Genomic DNA, 24,158 nt, shown 5'->3' with positions numbered 1-24,158 from the left:
ATTTCGAAAGACATATGGCAGACCGTTCGTTTGGTTTTCAGTCTACTGGTGTTCACTTTATTGACTTGTCGAATATCCATGTTAAACCATGTGAAAAACTTGAATTTTTTAACGACTTTTTTTAATCTCCTAAATACTTAATTAGATACAATATACTAGTATCACTCATTATGGACAAGAGATTAATGAGGATGAGGAATTGTGTCGTCCGACTCAACGATCCATTGACCTGGCTTCCCTTCTGCAAAACCACTGTCAGATGCAGGTCTAACCAACTAGCCTTGCAACAACATCAGGAAAAACTGGACTAAAGATTAACCTTAAGACCTGGTAGACAGACAGGGTGGCACAAACCGTGACATTAAGTCCAGAATTGGCAAGGCAAAAGTGTGCTTACCATGCTAATGAACAAATAGGCATCAAAGAATATCCGCACTACTACCAATCTGTTGATCTTACTTTTTTTTATCCTTGCAGTTTTTAATCAAACAGAGTCAGATAGACATAGAGTGGAAGTAGTCAAGAAAACCTGTCCCAACAAGTTTGTCCAATGAATCCGAGTAAGTGATTGGCCTGTGGATGTACATATGCATGATGTCGACCAGAAATCTTCATATTCTGGAACATTATCTACATGGTTAAGGAACGAGAAATAATGTAGTAAAATACTTCACGTGAGGAATTATTTTCCCAGTGCAATGAATTGCACCAGGGTTTTTAAAATAATACTGGTAGTGACATGCGTAGATGGGTGTATATGACCCCGTCGTTGACCATCATCATTCGCCTTATACCCCACTTGTTAAGGTGGGTAAAATTCTGCACAATGATTCCTTGCATGAACTTTGCATCAGTAACATTTGCTAAAAGGTCCTTTTTATAAATGTTTAGGCTATTTGGGTGATATTTTTTTGGCAATTTTTTGTGGCGAACAAAGATGTAAGAGATGTATTATTGTAACATTTAACCTTTAATCATTTGATTATGGGTTACAGGTTGCTTTTATTAGGTTCCTTATTTTGCTGTTAAAGAGTGTACCAAATCCAATGATATTAATTTTTTAAGCGGAAAGAAATTCATCCCCCTAATCGTAACGCCAGTCTGACGTCACAGATACTTGTTGTGCATTAACTATTTGTATTTTCAGAAATACAGTGAGACAAATTAAAAGACAAAATGCACTTAACCGTTCAAAGCTTTAATTGCAGTACATTTTAAGAATTAATAAAATGTTTATCTTAATTTAAAAACGTTTATCAGCTACACAAATAATTCAGAAGACACAGGTAGATTACCAATTTTTATATGAACATTTTTTATACTTGAAATTATATCGGAACTAATCAAACAAAGAAAAATTATTTTTTAAAATTAAGAACTAAAGTATGAAATGAAAAATAAATATGTAAATTAAATTGCGAGACTTTTATTTTTATATGAAGGAACGGAAAACACAAATTAGGCTTTGATGTAGTAAGTGGAAGGATCTGGGATTAGTCCACGGTTACACCTATCTGTTGTACAGCAGTAGTGACAAGAGTAGTCGCCACTAACCATCACGTTGCCATAATTGGTACAGTGATCCTGGTCAGACGTCTGTGACATCCACAAGTTCCTACACACCGTCTCATTTACACATCTGTAGTATAAATATTTACAGATGTATTTAAACAACTTGTCTTCGTTTCTTAATAAGGGTCATTTATCTATACCCATTCAATTCAATTACTAATTTGTATATATACAAAAGACCTATAAGGACTTGGCGGTTATCTGAGTACCATAACCTCTGATGGATAAATTGACCTGTCAGTGAGTCTCACGCGTGAATTTTAAGTTAAACCTCGGATTATCTATACCCTAGCTCCGGGGACATAAAACATGTAATCTTTATGTAAAAAAGAGACCTGCAGGGTTTTAATGGTCACTCTTTTAAAATATTCAGTTTTATTTATTATGCTCACGACATTCATACAGATTATTGTTACAATCTAACAATGCACAGGTAATTAAAGAAGATTTTAAGCTCACTTGAGCCGAAAGCTTTTGTGAACTTTTTCCAATCAAAATTGTCCTTTATCTTTAGTTGTCGTTGTAAAGCTTTCAACATTTCATTTTTTTTATCCAAAACCATTTAGATGTTTTTAAATCAGCAAAGCATTATTTGGTTAAAGGGATATTACATGTAATTTGTTGAAATGAAGGGTTGGGTCCTCTTTAAATGGGAGACGATTCAGAATGGTAGAGATTTTGTTGGTATTTTGAAAAAATCTTTTTCTCAATAACCATTTGAGAAAACCGTGTAAAGGGATCCTGAGTTGTGTACAATAAGGTTTGTTCAAATTATAAACCATGGAAGTAGGATTGGGCCCCAATAGGGGGTCAAATATTTCTATAGAAATCATTAAACATCTTCAAAAACCAATTGACCAGAAAAGCAAAAACTTATATTGAAGCATCCTCAGGAAAGTAAAATACAAGTTTGATTAAATTATTGTCCTTGGGGGAAAGGTTGGACTAGCTAAACATTTTTTTTTTGGGGGGGGGGGTCAAGTTTTTCAAATAGTAATATCTAGAAACAAATCCTCTTCTCAGTAACCGTTATGCCAGAAAAGCTTCATCTTGTGTTAAGAATATGATAGGATCTCAATGAAAGAAGAATGATTTTTTTAAATTCGAATTAGAAGAGAAAACTCTTTTAAAATCTTCTTAAATACAATTTGATCAGAAGGGCTGAAACTTCTGCGGAGCCAATCTCAGGTGGTGCCTATTCACGTTCGTTTAAATCATGATTTCTGAGAGAAGGGTGGAGCGTTATGGGGAAGGAAGTAAATCTTTGGAATAAATACTAGTAGAATTTTTCTAAAAAATCTTATTCTCAAAAACTAAATCAACGGAACTCAAAGTTTAACTTACAGATATTTTATGTTGGATATTCTGAAGACGATTTAAGTGTTTCTGATCAGTTATGGCTTTTATATTTATGTAAGTTATGTGGGCATTGTGCGTTTTGTTTAAAATAGAACAAACCCTAATTTAATATGGTCAAGTGTCAACTAACATTGTTGTTTTAAAGAAAAAGTAAAAAAATGTAAAATTATTTACGGATGACGGACAAAAATATGCATCACGAACATAATAACCATGTATTCAATTTATCTCCCAAAACTGTGCAAGAGATGGTATTCTCAAATTTAATACATTTTTACTATTAAGCAATATTCGCTCTGGCAAAGGGTCTAAATCCTTGACCCAAGGGCAATGTATTTACAATTAAAGTAGGAAGATTTATGAACATCACAACCATGCATTTAATTTTTCCTTAATATATATGGTAGCTTTTTAGAGAGTTAATACATTTTCACTTTATGGAGATACCAGCCATGCCATAGTGTTTGAGCTTCTGTCCCAGGAGCCGTGAATTTCACAATTTAGGTAAAGGGATTCATGGACATTATAACGATGCATTTAATTTTTCTCAAATATATATGGAAGCAGAGAAGATTATCTAGATTTAACATTTTTCCTATATGGCAGTATTGGCATCGCCGTAGGAACTAACACCCTGACCCAGAGGCAACGAATTTCACAATTTAGGAAGAAGGCTTCATGGGCATTATAAGTGTGCATTTAGTATTTCTTAAATAGAACGGAAAGGAGTTTCTAAGTTTGAGAAATACATATTTACTGTATGGCCATACTTCCCCCACCTTAGTGCCTGAACCCCTGCTCCAGGGGCTTTGAATTTCACAATTTGGTATGAGGGCTTTCCTGGCGTGTTTGGTCCTGCCTTTGAAGCCCAGAGGGTTGTAAGGGTAATAAATTTCACAATTTGGGTTGCTTTTGTCCTAGACACGTTTCAAGCTTTAAATTGTGACAATCGATATTATTAATTTCAAGGAGAAGATTACGATGGAATGTCACTTTGATAGGAGAGATAACTTAGGTAGAAATCAATATCACTTCGGTTTTGTTAACTCACAATAATTAAAACAAGTAGCAACAAGTCGAAAGTGCTGGACCCCAAGTTTTGTTGGAAGGTGACATTTATTTAAATTCAAACATTGAAAAAAATAATTTAAACCAAACAAACTGAGCCCCAACTTTTGACAGACCAATTGCAAAAGGGTTTTTGAGTGACTCAGGTGACCTAAAAATTCATTGCAATCTAAAAACAAACAAAACCAAAAAAGTTGAAACTTATTCTCTGAAAAGCTTTTTATGTACAAAGTACAATGGTGAACAAGTCTGTTTAGATTAATAATTGTAATATATAACACATACATGTAAAAACATGTAGTTCTTTAAGCTGAAATCGATCTAAACTCAAACCTTTTAAAAGTTTTAACGTTTCCTTGTTCATGAACAACGTCGTTCATGCAGTACGCTCCTTCCGTACAAGCAACAAACGACCCCTTGTATACACTCGCTAGATCACAAGGAATGTTACTGTCATAATCTCCACAAACTTGGCAATGAATGGGAGCTGCACAAGTAAAAAAAACCAGTGAACAGGAATCAAGATATATTTTCATCATATTCGCTTCCTAGAATATCTTTTAAAGGAATATTGATGCTTTAATTTTACATACTATATGGCATATGCAGCAGTAAACCGTCAGGGATGGCAATAATATAGCTGGTTAAGTATCTTCTTAAGTAATTCACATTGTACGAATATACTTTAAACGTACTACATTTGGCTGTGTATTCTATTTAGCGCTTTTGGCGGAATGCGGCGTCCGCTAAATCAAGTACATCGTTAAATGCCATGCACATATGTATAAGAATAGTCACATTCAGGAATACGCTAATTCAAATCCACGCCAACTCGTTTACATCCTAGATTCCGCCAAATATTCTACACGCCAAATATAATACGTTTACAGTAGTGTTTATCAATAGAAATTAATTTTTATGTGCAATTATTCATTATATAAATGTCATTTAATTCCACTGAAAATTGATTGCTTTATTTGAGTTTCTTCTATACAAAATTTCCTTAAAATTCATATCAATTACGCGTGATGTGAATTTATAAACTAGTGCACTGACTCTTTTTAAAAGAGTTTTATGTGGTACAATTTAACAGTATCATTACCCGAACCCTCTTAATGGTCTTAAAATCGTGATTTGTCCTTTTTCCACACATTAGATAAAACACTTATACGAGGCACAGCTGGTTATGTAATTCTACGTACACTTATCAAATACCTATTTAAATTATTGGCTTATGGTGTAAGATTTAAACATAACTTCTTATTTTTGAGAACTTGCATATACCTTGGATTTAATGCTGAAAAAGAATGCAGACAGAACAGAAGGGAAAACCAAGAGAATTTTTACTCGTTCTCTAAGTCATATGTGGTAAAAACATAATACAAGCAAAACGAAATTGTAAACAATTAGCAAATAAGATTAAAATATTCAGAACAAAGTATTTTTTTTTAGATTTCTACATTGTATGTTTATTATTTTTTAGATGAAATGTCATTATCATAACCTTAAAAACAATGAAAACCAAACAAAGGATTTAATCAAGGGAACATTATTTTAAAAACCCTTTGTTATTTTCTTTGAAAAAAAACTCACCCTGGGTAGGTCCAATGGTGGTAGCTAAGAAATATGAAAATGAAATACTTTTTTTTGAAAATAAATTCTATAATGACATATTCTATATATTTTCAAGATTTTGGTATATTATACAAACTTACAAGTGGTTAAAGCTACTGTTGTTAATGGTTCGTATGTATCTAAATAAATAAAAAGAACTTCTGTCAATATGCAACAAACCAGTAAATGCCAACAGACCAAGCTTTTTTTAAAGGACTATATATGATAAGGGCCTAAAATGGCCCCCTAAAATGAACATCATCATTTTACTATCATTCTTTGTTTTCTTAGTACAGATATGTATGTGATGTGTTTACATAATATTTATTTTGGTTCAAGTGCCCACAATTTAGAAATATGACATTGTAAAGACAACCTTTTCCCGCCATTTTTGCATTTTTAGCTTAAAACAGCTTGTTTTCAAGCAGTTTTTCCGTCCGAAAACATACAGCGCATTCTTGAACAAATAAAATAATTTAATCAGAGATGTATATAGCCAAGACCAATAAGTGACAAAAAAAAATTTCCTTGTTCAAGCATGCGCTCTATATTTCCCATTCGTAAATAGATAAGAGAAATGTCAATATGTGAACAAGAGGCCCATGGGCCACATCGCTCACCTGAGGAACAAGAGGTATGATAAAATCAGCTCAATGGAGTCATAATATAAACTATCTGGACAATGTACAATAATTCATGTAAATCCTGTATAAATAAAATCCATTTTCCCCTGGATATTCTTATGTTTATAATCATTAGTCCCTTTTCTAACAGGATGATTTTATAGTCATATCATATGTTGAGTATTGCAGATCTAAAAAAGATCCCTAACAATAGTTTATATATGGGATATAAACGTACATCAAACTCTGAACCTTCTCGTGAGGCCAAAGAATTGTCCTGGGGCCAAAGTCTTAACAATTATAAAGAATCATCTGGCTGATTAGTTTTTGAGAAGATTTTTAAAGATTTACCCTATATATTCCTTTGTTAAACTTTGACCCCCCCCCCCATTGTGGCCCCACCCTACCCCTGGGGATCATTATTTTCACAACTTTGAATCTACACTACCTGAGGATGCTTTCACACAAGTTTCAGCTTTCCTGGCTGATAAGTTTCTGAGAAGAAGATTTTTAAAGAATAACTCTGTTTATTCCTATGTAAAACATCGACCTCCCATAGTGGCCCAAACCTACCCCCAGGGGTCATGATTTTCACAAATTTGAATCCACACTACCTGAGTATGCTTCCACACAAGTTTTAGCTTTCCTGGCTAATTAGTTTCTGAGAAGAAGATTTACTGTATATAATCATATGTTAAACTTCGATCCCCCATTGTGGCCCCAACCTACTCCCAGGGGTCATGATTTTCACAACTTTGAATCTACACTACCTGAGGATGCTTCCACACAAGTTCCAGCTTTGCCGGCGAATTAGTTTCTGAGAAAAAGATTTTTAAAGATTTACTGTATTTATTCCTATGTTAAACTTCGATCCCCCATTGTGGCCCCACCCTACCCCCGGGGGTCATGATTTTCACAACTTTAAAATTTACACTACCTGAGGATGCATCCACACAAGTGTCAGCTTTCCTGTCTGATTATATCCTGAGAAGAAGATTTTTAAAGATTTACTGTATATATTCCTATGTAAAACGTCGATCCCCTATTGTGGCCCCTCCCTACCCTCGGGGGTCATGATTTTCACAAATTTGAATCTTCACTACCTAAGGATGCATCCACACAAGTGTCAGCCTTCCTGGCCGATTACTTTCTGAGAAGAAGATTTTTAAAGATTTACTTTTTATATTCATATGTTAAACTTCGACCCTCCATTGTGGCCCCACCCTACCCCCAGGGGTCATGATTTTCACATCTTTGAATCTACACTACCTGAAGATGCTTCCACACAAGTTTCAGCTTTCCTGGCCGATTAGTTTCTGAGAAGAAGATTTCTTAAGAGTTACTCTATATATTCATGTTAAACTTCGACCCCCCATTGTGGTCCCATCCTCAGGTGAACTAAAAAGGTTAAGTTTACAATTCAATAAGTGGGTTTCTGGAAGAACAGATTTTGAAAATTTTCGTAATAAATATTGACAATTTTTTATACTTTTTTAATCTTTAGCTTTTAAGATCTGTGTACAAACATAGAATTGTGAGCAAATCTCTGTATCTTGCTTATAATTCGAAGCTTAACACTCAAATATGGTTAGTAAATAGAAATTGTAAACAACATGCACTACATGTATAACAAATAAAGAAAACAATTTATTTTTTCGAAATGAATCATATATATATGCATGGATATACTTACATATTTCCGTAAGCGATATTAAACTCTATTTAAACTGAATAAACTAGAGAAAATGCCGAGCATCTCAACAAAACCTATTGCATTAATCTACCATTACGCAAAAGATAATGCCGAATTACCGATAGAATGAATTGTATTTCAGTACCCCTACATCAGACTTTGCTTAATATGCGCAGGTAAACAGTTAACGTAACTGTTTGATTTACCGAAGTCTCTGATTGATTTGATAAGAAAAATCACGAAATACAGACGATAGTTTCCAGGTTACAAAGCATAAATAATGAAAACGAAACGAAAATCAGAACAAGCTAACACCAACGTCATGTGTGAAAACTGTCAACGCATTGAAATATTTAGCCTCAATTTACTTCACAAAATCGGCACCAATATATTTTTCATGTTTCAAAACTTCCCTTCATACGCGAACTGTTGCACAACAAGCAAATTCGACCCTTTTTCGTATAATGTCATGGCTGCTTTAAACAAAGAACCTCGTTTTAGAAGTATGGAATACGAGTCTTGGTAAAATGGGTATGCAAACCCGGGCCGTGGCAAAATAAATGCCAGGGCAGATCGGCAATTGTCAATTCCAAATACGCATTATTTTGCAGCAATATCTACAGCGAATACAAATATACTAGTCCATCAAATATCCTGAAATTTTAATGAGATTGGCAGATTAATAACTGCCAATCTTTTGTTTTGCCCAGGCCAAGTCTTGCCTACCCATTTTACCGGATGCCGAGCCCGATTGAAATACGCCTTTCCTTTATTATTATTTTCGTAATAACTTCGATTTGAAACAAAATTACCACTTAATTTTTGCAATTTATATTTTCCTTCCCATAAGGATAATTTATGCTAAACTACGTTGAATTTGCCTCGGTAGTTCTTGAGAAGAAGATTTTTGAAAATGCACACCCCTTTTTCTACGGTTTCAAGGTTTTCTCCGCTTTGAATACAGATCGGACTTTAATTTTTGCAATTTATATTCGCCCTCCCATAAGAATGCTTTGGGCCAAATTTGGTTGAAATTGGATAAGCAGTTTTAGAGAAGAAGTTCAAAATGTAAAAAGTTTACAGACGGACAGACGGACAGACGGACGGACGGACAGACGGACAGACGGACAGACGGACGACGGACAAAATGTGATCAGAATAGCTCACTTGAGCTTTCAGCTCAGGTGAGCTAAAAATATATTTTATATCAACTCCTCTAAAAAATAAGTTAACATTTTATTGTACCCAAAACACTTAAAAAGTGGCGAATTATGGGGGACAAATTTAACTCTTATCATATATAGTTCTTTCCCAAAAAATTGGTCAATTTCGTATGATGTTTAAATATCTTTTTAAGAAACAGATAGATTGATGAGAGAGAGAGAGAGAGAGAGAGAGAGAGAGAGAGAGAGAGAGAGAGAGATTACCATTGCATCGATCACATGTACGTTTACATTGGAAAGCAATATCGTACTTGGTTCCTTCCTGAGGACTTGCGTGACATACACCCATGCTTTTAAACATGGCGCAGTTTTTCAGCTCATCAACACAACTGTTTGTTGTTCCTTCAACATAAATCCATGCAAAAATACATATATACGTAAGTACATGCATACAAAACATCATTGTATGTTACGGTGCGGGGCGAGCTCTGCATAAGCTATACATATATCACGCACCATTGTCAACTACATCCGATCTATATACGATAACCCGCTTGTCAGTTTTATTAGGGGCTGGCCCCTCAAACTAGGAGCCAAAAGGGCAACAAATTATTTTCATTATAACTTATAAAATTTGATATTAAGAGCATGTCTACGAGAAAACCATGCAAATATGGAAAAAAGCTGCGGCAATAAGTCTCAAGAATGAACAGAATTTTATCATAGATTTAAAGGATACCCATCTAGAGTCAGATATATGATGTTTGTTTTTGCACTGGATGTTTCTATTTATAGTAACGGCCAGTATTGCATTCTGGTTAATTAGCCTCTAAAATCCAGAAAAGTTAAGAGAAAAATTGTCAAATTCAGTAATTAATTACAAAATGTATAAACAATGTTTGAAAAAAATAAGACTATATTCTTAAAGAGGAAGTTCAAACCTTTAATCGTTATATATTTTTTTTTTCATATATATATTTACACCATGAAGTCCCAAGGGTGTAAATGTTGGCAGGATGCCAAGAAATGATAATTATACATTTTTGTCAATTTTTCAGAAAGAATTTCTCAGAAAATGGCACATCATTTTTTGAAATTTTGTGTTAATAAGAAACTGTTTAATGTATTGTTACAAATATGTAAAATCCATCTTTGGACTCTCAAGGACTATAAAATGAATAAATTAACAAAAACATCCCATTTTCAAAAAAAATAAAAATTTGTTGGTTTTTGAAATTTTATTTTACAAGCGATCTTAATCCACTGAAGTCAATATTTGTAATTAAACATGAACAAACCCACCCTCTTTTGCTTTTAATTAAAAAAAATTAGTGGATATCATTGTTTCTCATAGAAATCTTATTCATTACATTTGCATTTCATTACTACTGTTAGAATTGTCTCCCCTGTTGCGCTCTTCTGTAGAGAAGGTAAACTATAGTCAGAATGTTGACAAAGCTATATATACAAGTTCAAGTTCAGGCTACATGTGTAAGAGAAATGCTGTGAGTGTTGTTAATATATGTTATGATATTGAATGATTTTAATTGCACAAAAATTGCCCCATTTTGTTAGTGTTATTCACTATATCACATATTGAAGTTTGATGGAGACTTGTATCTAGTCTATAAACTGCTATTTTCTGTCCCGATATAATTAAGCAGCACATTTGGACGAAATTTTAATCAAAATATACAACCTTGTGATAGAAGTACAATTAAAATAGATGAGGGGAAATTTTCCAAGATAATCTCATTCACAGATTATCATATTTTACTCGAAAAAATCCACAAAAACGAGAACTGATTTCTTACAAAGATTTAATTTATAATGGGGTATGACCTGAGCGTAGCCTGGTCACACTAAGATTATTCTTTCTATGTTGAAATAATTTGGAATTCACTAGGAATGCCTCGTGCAATTTTTCATCGTTATCATCGGAGTCTGTTGCAATAGACATCACATTTCTATATGTGTACATTTCACTGGCCATCTAAAAACTACCCTTTAGATGTTAAGGTTAGACTTCATGGAATCTTGAAATGACGGGGAGGGGGCCAGGGTTTTTTAAGTTCTTGAGAATGTAACACAGTAAGTGCATCTGAAATTAATAGAGAGGTCTACTCCCTACCTCTCTATTAGCAGTTGATCTCCTCTTGGAAAAAATTAAAGTTTGTACAGTCGTTTTACCGGTAACGAATACTTGCCAGTATCGAATAATTTTTAGAAAAAAAATATTGCTAAAAGACGAAGGTAAGCTTTTAAAAAATCCTAGATAGGTAATTATAATACAGAAATAAAGATTCTATCAGTGTGTGAAGTTGTTTGACATTTGCACAATTATTTACCGAATTGTTTACAAATTAAAAAGGTGACCCAGGTATGAGCTGCCGGAAATGCAAGGCAGAAAAAACGAAAGTGTGAAAACAAATAAACCTAACTATGAAAAAAAGTTTGTTATTGACCCCTATTTGGTGGATAATAAGTAATTATAATCCATCTAATAAGATAATGCATCATATTAAATAATAATGGAGCTTTGAATGAAATTACGACCTTAAATAGAACCACGTGTAGTTTTCCTAGTTTCGGTTCACTGCAATAGAGGCATTATTTGGCTGGATATATTGATGGATATACGGGCAAAACAAAGGCAAATGACAATTACTTATCATCAATTACTATTATAGAGTGTTTTCATGAAAATTAAATTTCATAAAGTAACACAAATGAAAACTGTTTAATTAAGTCCAGTTTCAATTTGACAGGAAAACGGTTTGATAAAATTACCAATCATATTATTTGCTTAAATGACATATTCCCACAATTATTTTTCTTTCTTCATTTATAATTCTATTAACATGTACCTCTAGTACATTTTTGAAATTAATTCGCCTCAAAATATTAGGTCAGAAGTAATAGAAGGCACTTCATTCGATACTGGAAAACGAATTCGAAACTAGAAAAATGGAGGGGGTGTTGAAATTACTATCTCCGTAATTCATCCTTTATATTTTCGGAAGTTTGATACTACATTTTAGAAGGACAAAGAAATGTGTATTAAACAAAAATAAAAACATTTGGAATTCCGATAATAATAGTCGCATGCACGACGAAACCGCATACTGATTCGTTACCGGTAAAACGACTGTACCTTTTCTTAAATTTAAAATATAGTTGTAAAGGAAAAAATGAGGTGTTAGGTTACCCTTTCCCCCAGGGATCTCAACCTGCGAAAACCACATATGAATATAAACATAAACTACCGGTATAAAAAAGTTACCCCAAATATTAAAATAGACATCATAACTTGTTTTTGTGGGATTGTTATTTGGGATGTTATTTAATTATAACACATCATAAGAAGACCTGGTCCCAGAGTTATGAAGCAGTCTAATAAAAAAGTAAAATTTTTTACTCTCTCTCTTATTGTCTTGTGATTAAAAAAAATGAAAAAATGAAATGCTAATAAAATGTGTCTCTATATTATATTACGCTGATATTCTGCTGATATTTACTAATTTTAAGCGTAATTTATGTTGTTATACTTTCATGTTAAATACTGAAATTTGATTGGTTAAGACGCAGTTAATAATATTTTCTATTACCCTCAGCGTTAGCAACGCACTTAGCAACGGGTAACATTAAAAAATGTTACATGCGCGAAAATTATGCGCGTACGGTTCGCTGTAGAATTCACGTTATTCCTATATAAAAGCAGTAAAATTTTCTTAAAGTAAAGACATTCAGTATAACAAAATAAATAGTGCCTGTTTGGGAGGATAACAGTTGAAATTGACACCCCTCGAAAACCATTGTCAACCTTCGCTTCGCGTCGGTTGACAATGGTTTTCTCGGGGTGTCAATTTCAACTGTTACCCTCCCAAACAGGCACTATTTATATAATGTATCATATTTTTTATTAACATTTTTTCAGGCTTGATATCGGCTCCCTCTACCCCTCAAACAATAAAAGTTCAATCCTTTATACTGTCGGACAAAAATAATTACCAAATCTACCTTATTCTATGATCATTTAATGTGATGGACATTCATTGGCAATTGATACCACACCACTTCCACATTTTTAAAAATATTCTGTTAAATTCAACAAATATATGTTTAATCATTTTTTTTCTCATGGAGGTGGTCCTTTTGTTGTTTTTGTTTTTGTTTGTTTGCTTGTTTTAGAGGGGTTTTTTTGTTTGGTTTTTTTTTGGGGGGGGGGGCTTTGAAATTTGGTCCTACGTCCTGAATTAAAAAATCACTAGTTCAAGTATAAAAAATAAAAAGATCAATACATAATACACGCAGAGAGAGAGAGAGAGAGAGAGAGAGAGAGAGAGAGAGAGAGAGAGAGAGAGAGAGAGAGAGAGAGAGAGAGAGGGGGAGGAGAGATTGTCAATCTGTGGTAAACAATATGTAAATTTACACACCAAAAGAGCCCGGCTTTAAGTATTTCAGTACTTTGAATTTTGTAGTTTAGCCCCTGTAATTATTCATTTGTGTATCTAATGGGCACTCTGCTTGTCTTAATGTGTAGCACTGGCAAATAAGTCCACTTCAGCTTACATGTATATTCAAATTCCCATTTTCCCATGATTTCTCGTGTTTTAATGACATTGATTTAAAAAAAAAAACTGAAACGTGTTGAAGCAATCCTTCAGTTCAGTAAAATATTGTTTGGCTCGCGAATATGTCTGGTTTTTTTCCCCATAATATACATGTTACAATGTAAAGCTAATGCCAAACTACAGATTCTGGAGAGTTTTAAAAGTAGAAAAATGTCCAACTTTAAGACAATATATTTGCAATATTATTGAGAGTCCAAAGACAGATTTTTGATATATTGTAAAGATAAATGTCCTTATATAACTAGAAACAGATTTAGTGAATTTAAAGTGCCATTTTCTGACTTTTAAGCATTTAAAAAATGTATATTTTCACAATTTTACAAAAAGTTGGAAACATGCCAGATTTGTGACCTATCTGCACTTAACAGAAAGAATATATGGGAATTCTCACAAAATGAATTACACAAGTGTACCTTGTTAGTGTTAACTCTAAATGACTTTTTGGATTCATATTTAAACTAAACTCAGAATTTTTAACACTAATTTGGTGAATTATACAAAATTTTATTCTTAAAAGGGTCAAAATGCTATTTTTAGTAACAGTGCTGCAGAACCAAGTTTAGACTGACAACATCAAAAAATTTCTTATGGCAAATTAATTCATATAGATGCACACTGTTACACACAAAATATGAAGTTGATCAGAGAACCTTGCTCCCACCACCTTTTGCATGGTTTTCTCGTAGACATGCTCTTAATCATAAAAACAAAAAGTAAAAGCTTATTATTCATAATTTAAAACTAAAATCCGTTTTAAAATCGGACGATGCATTACATAGATATAGGGGTTTAAAAATTGATTTTTCCGGAAATTTTGATTCCCCATTCTTGGTTAAGAAAATAGTTTTATTGTTCTGAGTTTAATTAACTCCTACCTAAAATTATTCGATAATTGTCAAATTGTACTTCAACACATTCGGATTTGTATTTGCTAAGTCGTTCTTGAAATCGATAAGTTTTGTTAATTCGTACTTAGAATCATTCGGATTTTGTAAACTCGTACCAAAATAATTCGATTTTTTCGTTTTGTCTTAGTTACTTATGTTTCATGGTTTAAGAACTCCGCTTCTTACAGGATCTTTTGCTTTACTTTCGACATTTACGGAAGACCCACTCGTTGCCTGTCACTTGATATAAAAAAGAGGGCTGGCCCCTGAACTTTGGGGCCAAGAGGGCTCTAAAGTCTTCTTACAAGAACTTCTTACTGAAAAATAATTTGTTATTAATTATAGAAGCAAAAATGGCCATTCTACAGCTGTTAACCTATACAGTACAATACATATGCCTTAGATTACGTAATTAGGGGTTTTAAGGGGCCAGAAATTCAAAACTTTGATCATTAATATCTTAAAAAGGAGAAATAGTTGGAAAAGCAATGTAGAAGAAAAGTTGCTAAGAATAATGTTCTAAACAATATGATACCTAAAACTTTTTTGTTAGTGGCCCTGGTAAGGAGTTTAAGGGTCGGCCCCTAAACCACATTTGTCATATAAAATATGTTGACCTTTCATTTGATATCAAGAAAAAGGGGCTGACCCCTAAAAATAGGGGCCAGGAGGCCCTAAAAATAGGGGCCAGGAGGGTAACAAAGTCGTTCTATTATAACTTTCTCATGGACTATAATTTGAGATCAACGATTTAAGCTACATCTAACAATGAAATCCATTTTAAAATCGGACCATGCACTACAGAGATATTGGAAAAAAATTATTTTTTCCGGAAATTTTGATTCCGCATTATTGGTTAAGAAAATAGTGTTATGATCAAAGTGAAACTAAATCGCACGTAAAATAATTCGACAATAGTTAATTCGTACTAAAAATTATTCGGATTTTGTTAACTCGTATCAAGAATAATTCGATTTTTTTCTTTTTGCCTTACTTACTTATTTTTATTGGTTAAAGAACTCTGCTTCTTAGAGGAACTTCTAGCTTTACTTTCGACATTAACGGAAGACCTACTTGTTGCTCTGCAATGAGCTTTGCTCTAGTTTCTCTTTTGTTCCTTGTAGTTTTTATTATGTTTTTACCTGACTTATAAATGTTGTTTGATTTTCAATTTGTACACTTTTTTATGGTAGATATTCGTCGTAAGTATATGGCCCTTGTAGGTGTGAAATGTATTACCCATTTCCATTTAAAGTTTTGAACATATGCAATATGTAATAAGATTTTTTAATTATTTCTCTCTCTCTCTCTTTCTCTCTCTCTCTCTCATATTTTATTACAGATTTCGTGGCTGTTATTCTAAAATAAATAGGTTTATATAACACCTCCCCACTATCGGGTCGATATAGAGTAAAACATGGATCTTGTGTATTCATAATCCACACGTCTAAATCATAAATCAAAGCAAAAAACTAATCAGCCAAAAGATCGAAATTTATACTACAATAAATGTATTATAACACGTAACAGGCGGCATAGATGCTTGATTCATCTCTGCATAGCGCGAGTTAAGTTAATGTGATGTCATTTGTAAACTTCGTTGTGCTTTGTTTACGTTTCTCAAAAGATTACGAAGAAATAGAGGCACGTCGTAACACTCTTGGTTTTCAACATAGCGTGACAAAACGGGTCGACAAATCTAATGGAACCGTACATTGGGGATGAAAGGTAAGCCATTTTGTTAAGTACTGCAAGATCGAGCTTCGCACCGGCGAACTTCGCTCGCTATTATTATTTATTTAAGATTTATAATAAGAGATTAAGCATTAACATTTAGCTGAGAAATGCATCTGCAAATGATAAAAAATAAACACATTTATCATTTTGTTTAAAAAGGCAAAACGAACAATGGAAGAATATGTGCTTTTAAAAACAAGAATTGGAGGACCATTATTGCAAATACAAAATGCTGGTAATCCATTGCGATGAGGACACTGTCCGTAGTTTGATTTGCTGTGGTCATGACACGTAAATATTTATAGATGAACAAGTAAGATTGTGGGTGAGTGGGTAAGTACGGAAGCCCATTTAGGACCTATCAAAAAATATTCTTGAATTTGTTAAAACGAATTTAAATCGTCATAACGAATGGTTGAATCCGTTATAACGAATTAAATTTGTTATAACAAATTTTAGGAATTCGTAATAAAGAATTTAATCTGTTCTAACAAATTTTAGGAATTCGTTATTTCAAATTTTTAAATCTGTTTTAACAAATTAAATTTGAAATAACGGATTCTTGAATTCGTTATTTCAAAGTTTTAATTCGTAATTTCGGTTTTTAAATCAGTTATAACATATTTTCACCCAATTTGTAATAACAAATTTCATGTTTTTGGGAACAAATTAAACGGGGCGGACTTCATTCGTCCCATATCGGCGTACGACGAAACGGCGAAATGGTAAATGAAGTAAACTGGCGTAAAACAAAAGTGGAGGAACATATTGTCACAGCTGTTGCTGTAACCCATGGTAACAGATGTAACAATTCCAAAGGACACCTTACTTTATCGGCTTTGCTAGATTTCCTACATAGATAAAAACAAAATGTTTAAGAACTGCTATATATGTAGCAACGCATTTTCACCAAAAATATTGTGCAGTATATACAGATATACGGGTTTCTGCGCAAAATGCCAAAAAATTGTTTAGTCAATGCTATTAATTATTGAGCATGCTGATTTATAAAAGGGTACATGCAGCCCAGCCAATGTCGAACTTATGTCATAGAATCTATTTACCAGAATTTAATGCAAAAACCGCATCGAAATCGATGCAACAATAATGGAGTTATTAACGCCTCTTCAAAGTGCCTATTTTTACCTCTTTAAGAAATCTAATCAAGAGAAACTGAAATTAGGCAATAACAAGGCTTCAGTTACGTCACGAGGTCAACACTAGGGAAGTTTCCTTACAAAGTTATACAAAATATATTCAATTTTACGGCAAAAATGATTGATATAGGTCTGATGTTTTGACGTATCCATTTATTTTAAGTATTGTAAATTTAGAAAGTTGTATCCGTAATTATTTTGTTACAGTCAGATTTATTTTTAACGATTTTAAAATTTGCTATTCTAATCGTCTCTTACCGATGAATAGGATATCTTTAAACGCTTGCATGGGCAGATTTATGTTCATTATTAGTCCCCTACCGGTTTCACCGGAGGGGACTATAGCTTTCCTCTGCGTCCGTCAGTCCGTCTGTCCGTCTGTCTGTCCGTCCGTCAGTCCGTCTGTCTGTCCCACTTCAGTTTTCCACACTTTTTTTCTTTATGCATTTGAGGAATAATATGAAACTTGCTGAACAGCTTCAAAATGTCAAACTACAGATCAAGTTTACACTTTTGTAGCGTCTGATTGGCATACCGTATAACGGGTATTTTCTGCGGTTGTTTATTTTCTGCGGTATTTTGCGGATAAGAAAAATCCGCAAAAATTCAAAACGCAAAATATTCTTTTTAAAAAATCACTAATTTTGACACTATTCAAAATACAAGCTATAATTTTCAAACGTGATCAGTCCGTTATTAGGGGGCTCTGCGTCGTATTTCACACCTAATTATCTCATGTTACCTGTCCGATATCAATTATAGCTGAACAAATATAAGGACTGTGTGTTTAGTCAAGTATGAAATAAAAATGATCTGAGAAAAGTACAACAGTATTTTGTATTAATACGCTACAATAGTGTAAGTTTGGTTCTCTAGTTTACGTTCCCTATGGCAAATCCGGTAAACACATGTATTTTTTTTTTGCGGTCTAATGTAACCGCAGAAATTGAAAACGCAGAATATAATTTGATACTTTTTAGGGGTTAAACCGCAAAAATTTCAAGCCGCAGAAAATACCCGTTATACGGTATTTTCGAGAAAATTAATTTTTTATATTCCAATTTTTTAATGTTCGGGTTCGTTATCGGGTTCGGTGTGTACCTGAATAAACGAGGTCAGTATGTAGTCAGTAATAATATCGTGCGTTACTTGTACCATTCCTTTTCCTGTACCATTCCTTTTATCATTTCTAACAAACAAATAAATTCTATAAAATAGTGTCAAGCATTGTGTTGTAAATTTAATCGGCAGGGTTTTTTTGTAGTATTATTACAATCGGGTTCGTTGTCGGGTTGGGCTGTTTAACTGTTTCGTTTGATTCGGGGTACAGAAGACGGTAAGAAATGATATAGTGCATAACAGTGCATTGTTTTCACAAATTTTTACCAGCGAATACAGAATAGACTTGGCGAAATTACAGAAGATGAAATAAAGAGTATTATTTTACCTATTTCATATTTAATTTCTATATCAACTATATAGTTTTAATTTCCTCTGTTCTTTTATCTCTGATTAAAGCATGACATCTCGTTTACAATAGCTCTGAAATAGTTGTGTGCTTGGAACCTTTCATAGAATAATACAAACCGGTAGGGGACGTGTATTGCTTATGCAATACTCTCAGAATGCTTGTTCATATTTATTTTGGTCGGAGCGTGTTCAAATCCAAAAAAGCTTGAAGGGAGTTATGATAGATTTGATATGCACGCTCCGACCGAAATTATCACCTCATAGTATTCAAAGAATGATGCCTTTTTGCTTTTAATTATATTATTTCCAATTTCTACACTCCAAAACAACATATCAAAACCACTGGGGGTTTTTTTTTCATGCATAGCACATGTTATGTATTATTGCAGCAAATACCTTTTTCGGTTATGCTGTAGGACACGTTTATTTTGTGTCGCTCATTTTTTATGAAAAATGATTGGGCCATAGGTTTCAAAATTGATTTGTAATGTTATCACAGTAAAGGACACTTGAAAAATATAAATATGATATTTTATATGACATAGCCAGGCATTATAACCAGGATGTGTGCATGCGTGAACCAACTTTCCATCGGGATTGGTAAACGTTTGCGAGGAAATTCGATAGCTTCTTGGAGAAACTTCGAACTGAAGATAGATGCCAAAAAACAAAAAAAAAAAACAAAAAAAAACTGCGACTTTTATATCATATAGTCATTAAAAGTGATAGGAATGTTATGTACCTTTGGTTTACAGTAAAATAAATTAATTAAATATTTGCGAGAACAATAAAGGCAATGTTACAGGAAAACAATAGACACGTAGCTTCAAACGAGTGGGTTGGTGAGGGTGACAGGGAGAGGCCTGTCCCCATACATTTGCCCCCCCCCCCTTTCCTAGCATTTTCGGAGCATTTTAAAAAATTGAAAGTTACTGGGAGGAAATAAACAGTGAAATTTAAGTTTGAGGGAAACTTAGCATTTCTATAGCCACCCCCACGGTGTACGATTTTCGAATTTTTTAAAGACTTTTTGTTTGCATGTCAAGAATTGTTTGGCGATTTTCCCATCCCACCCCCCTCTTTTCACTTGTTTACGATGCCACCTGCCTGAACAAAATATCATGGTTTCCTTACATAAACCAGTAAAAAAGAATTGGGTTTATATATATACCAATATTACTGTATTTCATACAATATACTATTCACCAGGTTCTATAAACACCTACGCTTAAATTCAATATAAAAAATTCAAGGTTAGGAGGAGAAAGACAATTTATTTTGCTTTTCTTTTTTTTTCGGGGGGGGGGGTTATTGGGGTGGGGTAGGGGTGGTCAGAAAACCGACCCCATGTAGCTCTATCTATAACCCCTCGCCAAGGTCTGTGTGTCCATCACCGGGGTCTGTATACCCGTCACCGGGGTCAGAGTACATATTACCAGGGTCAGAGTAAGTACTACCAGAGTCGGTGTACGTAACAACAGGGTCTGTATACGTATAACCAGATTCAGTATACCCATCACCAAGACACCAGGGTCTCAATACTTATCCCGAGGGTCAATGTGTCTTTGTGCTCATTACCAGGGTCTGATTACCCATCGCCAGAAATCCACGTACCCTCACCAGGGTCTCAATGCCTATCAACAGGGTCAGTGTACGTTTCACCAGGGTCTATATGCCTATCACCGGGATCTGTATACTAGCATTAATAGGACCGGACTGCACATCACTAGCGTCTGTATTTCCATATCCAGAATCAGTATACCCATCACCAGGGTAAGTTTACCTATAACCAAGATTAGTGTACCTAATTACAAGAGTGTGTACATGTATACGCGTAACCAGAGCCAGTATACCCATCACCTGGGTCTCAATACCTATAAAAATATAGGTTATGAGACCCTGGTAATGGGAAGACCCTGGTGATACGAACACTGACCTTGGTGATATGTATTAAGACCCTGATGATGGGCTCTAATAACTTGGGCACACAGACCCTGGTGATACGTACACTGACCCTGGTATAGATATAGACATCCTGATAATCGTAATATTGACCCAGGTTATGGGTATACAGACCCTGGTGATACGAACACTGACCCTAGTGATACATACACTATGCTATTCAAACATTTAAAAATCCTAATCCGTGGGGGTATGGGGAAATGCGTACCTTAAACTTCAATTCTACAGTATATTTCCTCCCTTTCATTTCAGTTTTTACCTAGTCCCAAAAACATTTGGGGGGGGGGGGGGGCTCCTTGCTATTTCACCTTTTATATGTTAATTTAAGAAAAATGTTTGCTGCGAGAAAGCGTGTGCTGAAGGGGGTAGTCTAGCTCGTCCCCCTGCCCCTGCTCTACTCCACACCCCCTCCCCCTCCGATGCTAAGTGCCTGTTGTTTTTCTGTAACATTGCTCTTTTTTGTTCTCTCAAATACTAATATTTATACAACATTTTGGTGTAAATCTAATGTACACAACATTCCTATCGCTTTTAATGAACATTTATAATGTAAATTTCGAATTTTACTATACGTTTTTAAATTGCGCGAATATCCTCCCAAACGTTTACCGAAAAGTCGGTACACGCATGCATGTTTCCTGGTTATAGTGCCTGGTTGTACTATATAAAATCAAAGTACTGAAGAACTGATGGGAGTTGATTTTTTCGATTATTATTTATTTAAAAATCAATGATATGTAACTTTGCATGGCAAGAACTTTCCTATATGTATTTGAATTACGCACATTTTTAATAATATGAATTCTTCCACAGGAATTTCGTGAAAACCCAAAATGAATCATGTTGTATAATATTCAAAGATCTATTCTATCAAACTATGTATCAGTAATCGGAATAGTTATGAGAAATTGTATGGATCCAAGCAAAATTGAACTCTAGTCTCGTTCAACCAGACTCTCAGCTGTATCCGTTAATCACCGACAAGCAAGAGAGACTCTCTGATTGTCGGAGATTTACGGAGACAGCCGAGCGTCTGGTTGAACGAGCTCTGGCGTAGGAATATATAAAATGTACGACTTCAAAAATTATCTAAATTGTTCGTACCATTTAAAATCTAACTATTAACAAGGGATCTATAAATAAGTTTCCTTGAAAAACAATGCTTAAGAACTCATTACATCGAATTTATCGATTAGAACTAAATGTTGTCAGCAATGTTGATTTGTACATAGGTCCAAACACTGTTTCACTTTCGGTTTGCCTGAGTAACTGCATACATGTAGGAGAGTTCATTAAAATCAACTCCTAAAAATAGCCTATTCTATACATCGTTCTGATGGAAAGTTGGTTCACGCATGCGCACATCCTGGTTATAATGCCTAGCTACATCATATAAAATATTATATTTATATTTTTTAGTGCCCTTTACTGTGAAAACCCACACATAACCGAAAAAGAGTATTGGCTGCGCTGCGTAATAATACATAGCATGTGTTATTCATTAAAAAACAGTGGTTTTAGAATGTTGTTTTAAAGTGTAGAAATTGGAAATAATATAAATATAAGTATTAAAGTAATAAGGAATCATGCTTTGAATATTATGTGTTGATAATTTCGGTCAGAGCGTGGTCATATCTATTATAAATCTCGTCGAGCTTTATTTGATTTGAACACGCCCGGCCAAAATCACCTGTTAATATGTTAATAAATCAGCATGCACATTGATTGATAGCATTTATTAAACAAATTTTTGAAATTTTGCACAGAAACCCGTCGAAACAAATCTGTATATATTGTATTTTTGGTGAAACTGCAATTGCTACATATAGTTCTTAAATATTTTGTTTCTATCTATGTAGGAATTCTAGCAAAGCTAAAAAAGTAAGGTGTCTTTTAGAATTGTTACATCTGTAACCATGGTTACATTTACTTCATTTAATACCATTTCGCCGTTTAACGCCGATCAATTGATCGGCGCATTTCGTCGTACGCCGATATGGGACAAATGAAGTCCGCCCCGTTTAATTTGTTCCCCAAAACATGAAATTTGTTACCACAAATTGGGTAAAAATATGTTATAACCGAGTTTAAAAAACCGAAATTACGAATTAAAACTTTGAAATAACGAATTCAAGAAATCGTTATTTCAAATTTAATTTGTTATAACGAATTCAAGAATTCGTTATTTCAAATTTAATTTGTTAAAACAGATTTTGAAATTTGAAATAACGAATTCAGTGAATTTGTTATAACAGATTAAATTCGTTATAACGAATTCCTAAAAATTGTTATAACAAATTTGATTCGTTATAACGAATTCAACAATTCGTTATAACGATTTAAATTCGTTTTAACAAATTCAAGAATTCGTTATATCAAATTCAAAAATTTTTTTGATAGGTCCTAAATGGGCTTCCGTACGGAAGCCCATTTAGGACCTATCAAAAAATATTCTTGAATTTGTTAAAACGAATTTAAATCGTCATAACGAATTGTTGAATCCGTTATAACAAATTAAATTTGTTATAACAAGTTTTAGGAATTCGTTATAACGAATTTAATCTGTTTTAACAAATTCGCTGAATTCGTTATTTCAAATTTTGAAATCTGTTTTTACAAATTAAATTTGAAATAACGAATTCAAGAATTCGTTATTTCAAAGTTTTAATTCGTAATTTCGGTTTTTTTAAATCAGTTAAAACATATTTTCATCCAATTTGTGATAACAAATTTCATGTTTTGGGGAACAAATTAGACGGGGCGGATTTCATTTCTCCCATATCGGCGTACGACGAAATGCGCAAATCAATTGATCGGCGTTAAACGGCGAAATGGTAAATGAAGTAAACTGGCGTAAAAATAAAAGTGGAGGAACATATTGTCACAGCTGTTGCTGTAACTATGGTAACAGATGTAACAATTCCAAAAGACACCTTACTTTATCAGCTTTGCTAGAATTCCTAAATAGATAGAAACAAAATATTTAAGAACTGTTACATATGTAGCAATGCAATTTCACCAAAAAATACAATAGATTCAGATCTGTTTCGACGGGCGTCTGTGCAAAATTCCAAAAATTTGTTTAATTAATGCTATCAATCAATGACCATGCTGATTTATTAACATAAATCTGCATTTTTCATCTCATTACATCACCAAACCGTGATATTACGCCATACTTTAAAAAAAATACCGGTCTGGAATAGAATTGATTTAAGA

General features: G+C 33.7%; 1 protein-coding gene across 3 annotated transcripts in view; it reads right to left on the bottom strand.

Annotated features, from left to right (window-relative positions):
* Nucleotides 1-1,410: 1,410 nt before the first annotated feature.
* LOC128156461 (mucin-3A-like) overlaps nt 1,411-24,158 on the bottom strand; it is a 58,874-nt gene continuing 36,126 nt past the window's right edge. For all 3 annotated transcript variants that reach the window (XM_052818623.1, XM_052818624.1, XM_052818625.1), the window contains exons 17-21: nt 9,357-9,494; nt 5,715-5,753; nt 5,593-5,616; nt 4,333-4,486; nt 1,411-1,639 (exon numbers count right to left, since the gene is read on the bottom strand). In XM_052818623.1, the coding sequence (XP_052674583.1) occupies nt 1,459-1,639; nt 4,333-4,486; nt 5,593-5,616; nt 5,715-5,753; nt 9,357-9,494 (536 nt within the window). In that variant the 3' untranslated portion in view covers nt 1,411-1,458. The remainder of the gene's footprint in view (nt 1,640-4,332; nt 4,487-5,592; nt 5,617-5,714; nt 5,754-9,356; nt 9,495-24,158) is intronic.

The sequence above is a fragment of the Crassostrea angulata genome, chromosome 7, assembly GCF_025612915.1.
Source record: "Crassostrea angulata isolate pt1a10 chromosome 7, ASM2561291v2, whole genome shotgun sequence".
Classification (NCBI taxonomy): Eukaryota; Metazoa; Mollusca; class Bivalvia; order Ostreida; family Ostreidae; genus Magallana; species Magallana angulata.
This window is presented reverse-complemented; position numbering and strand designations above follow the sequence as displayed.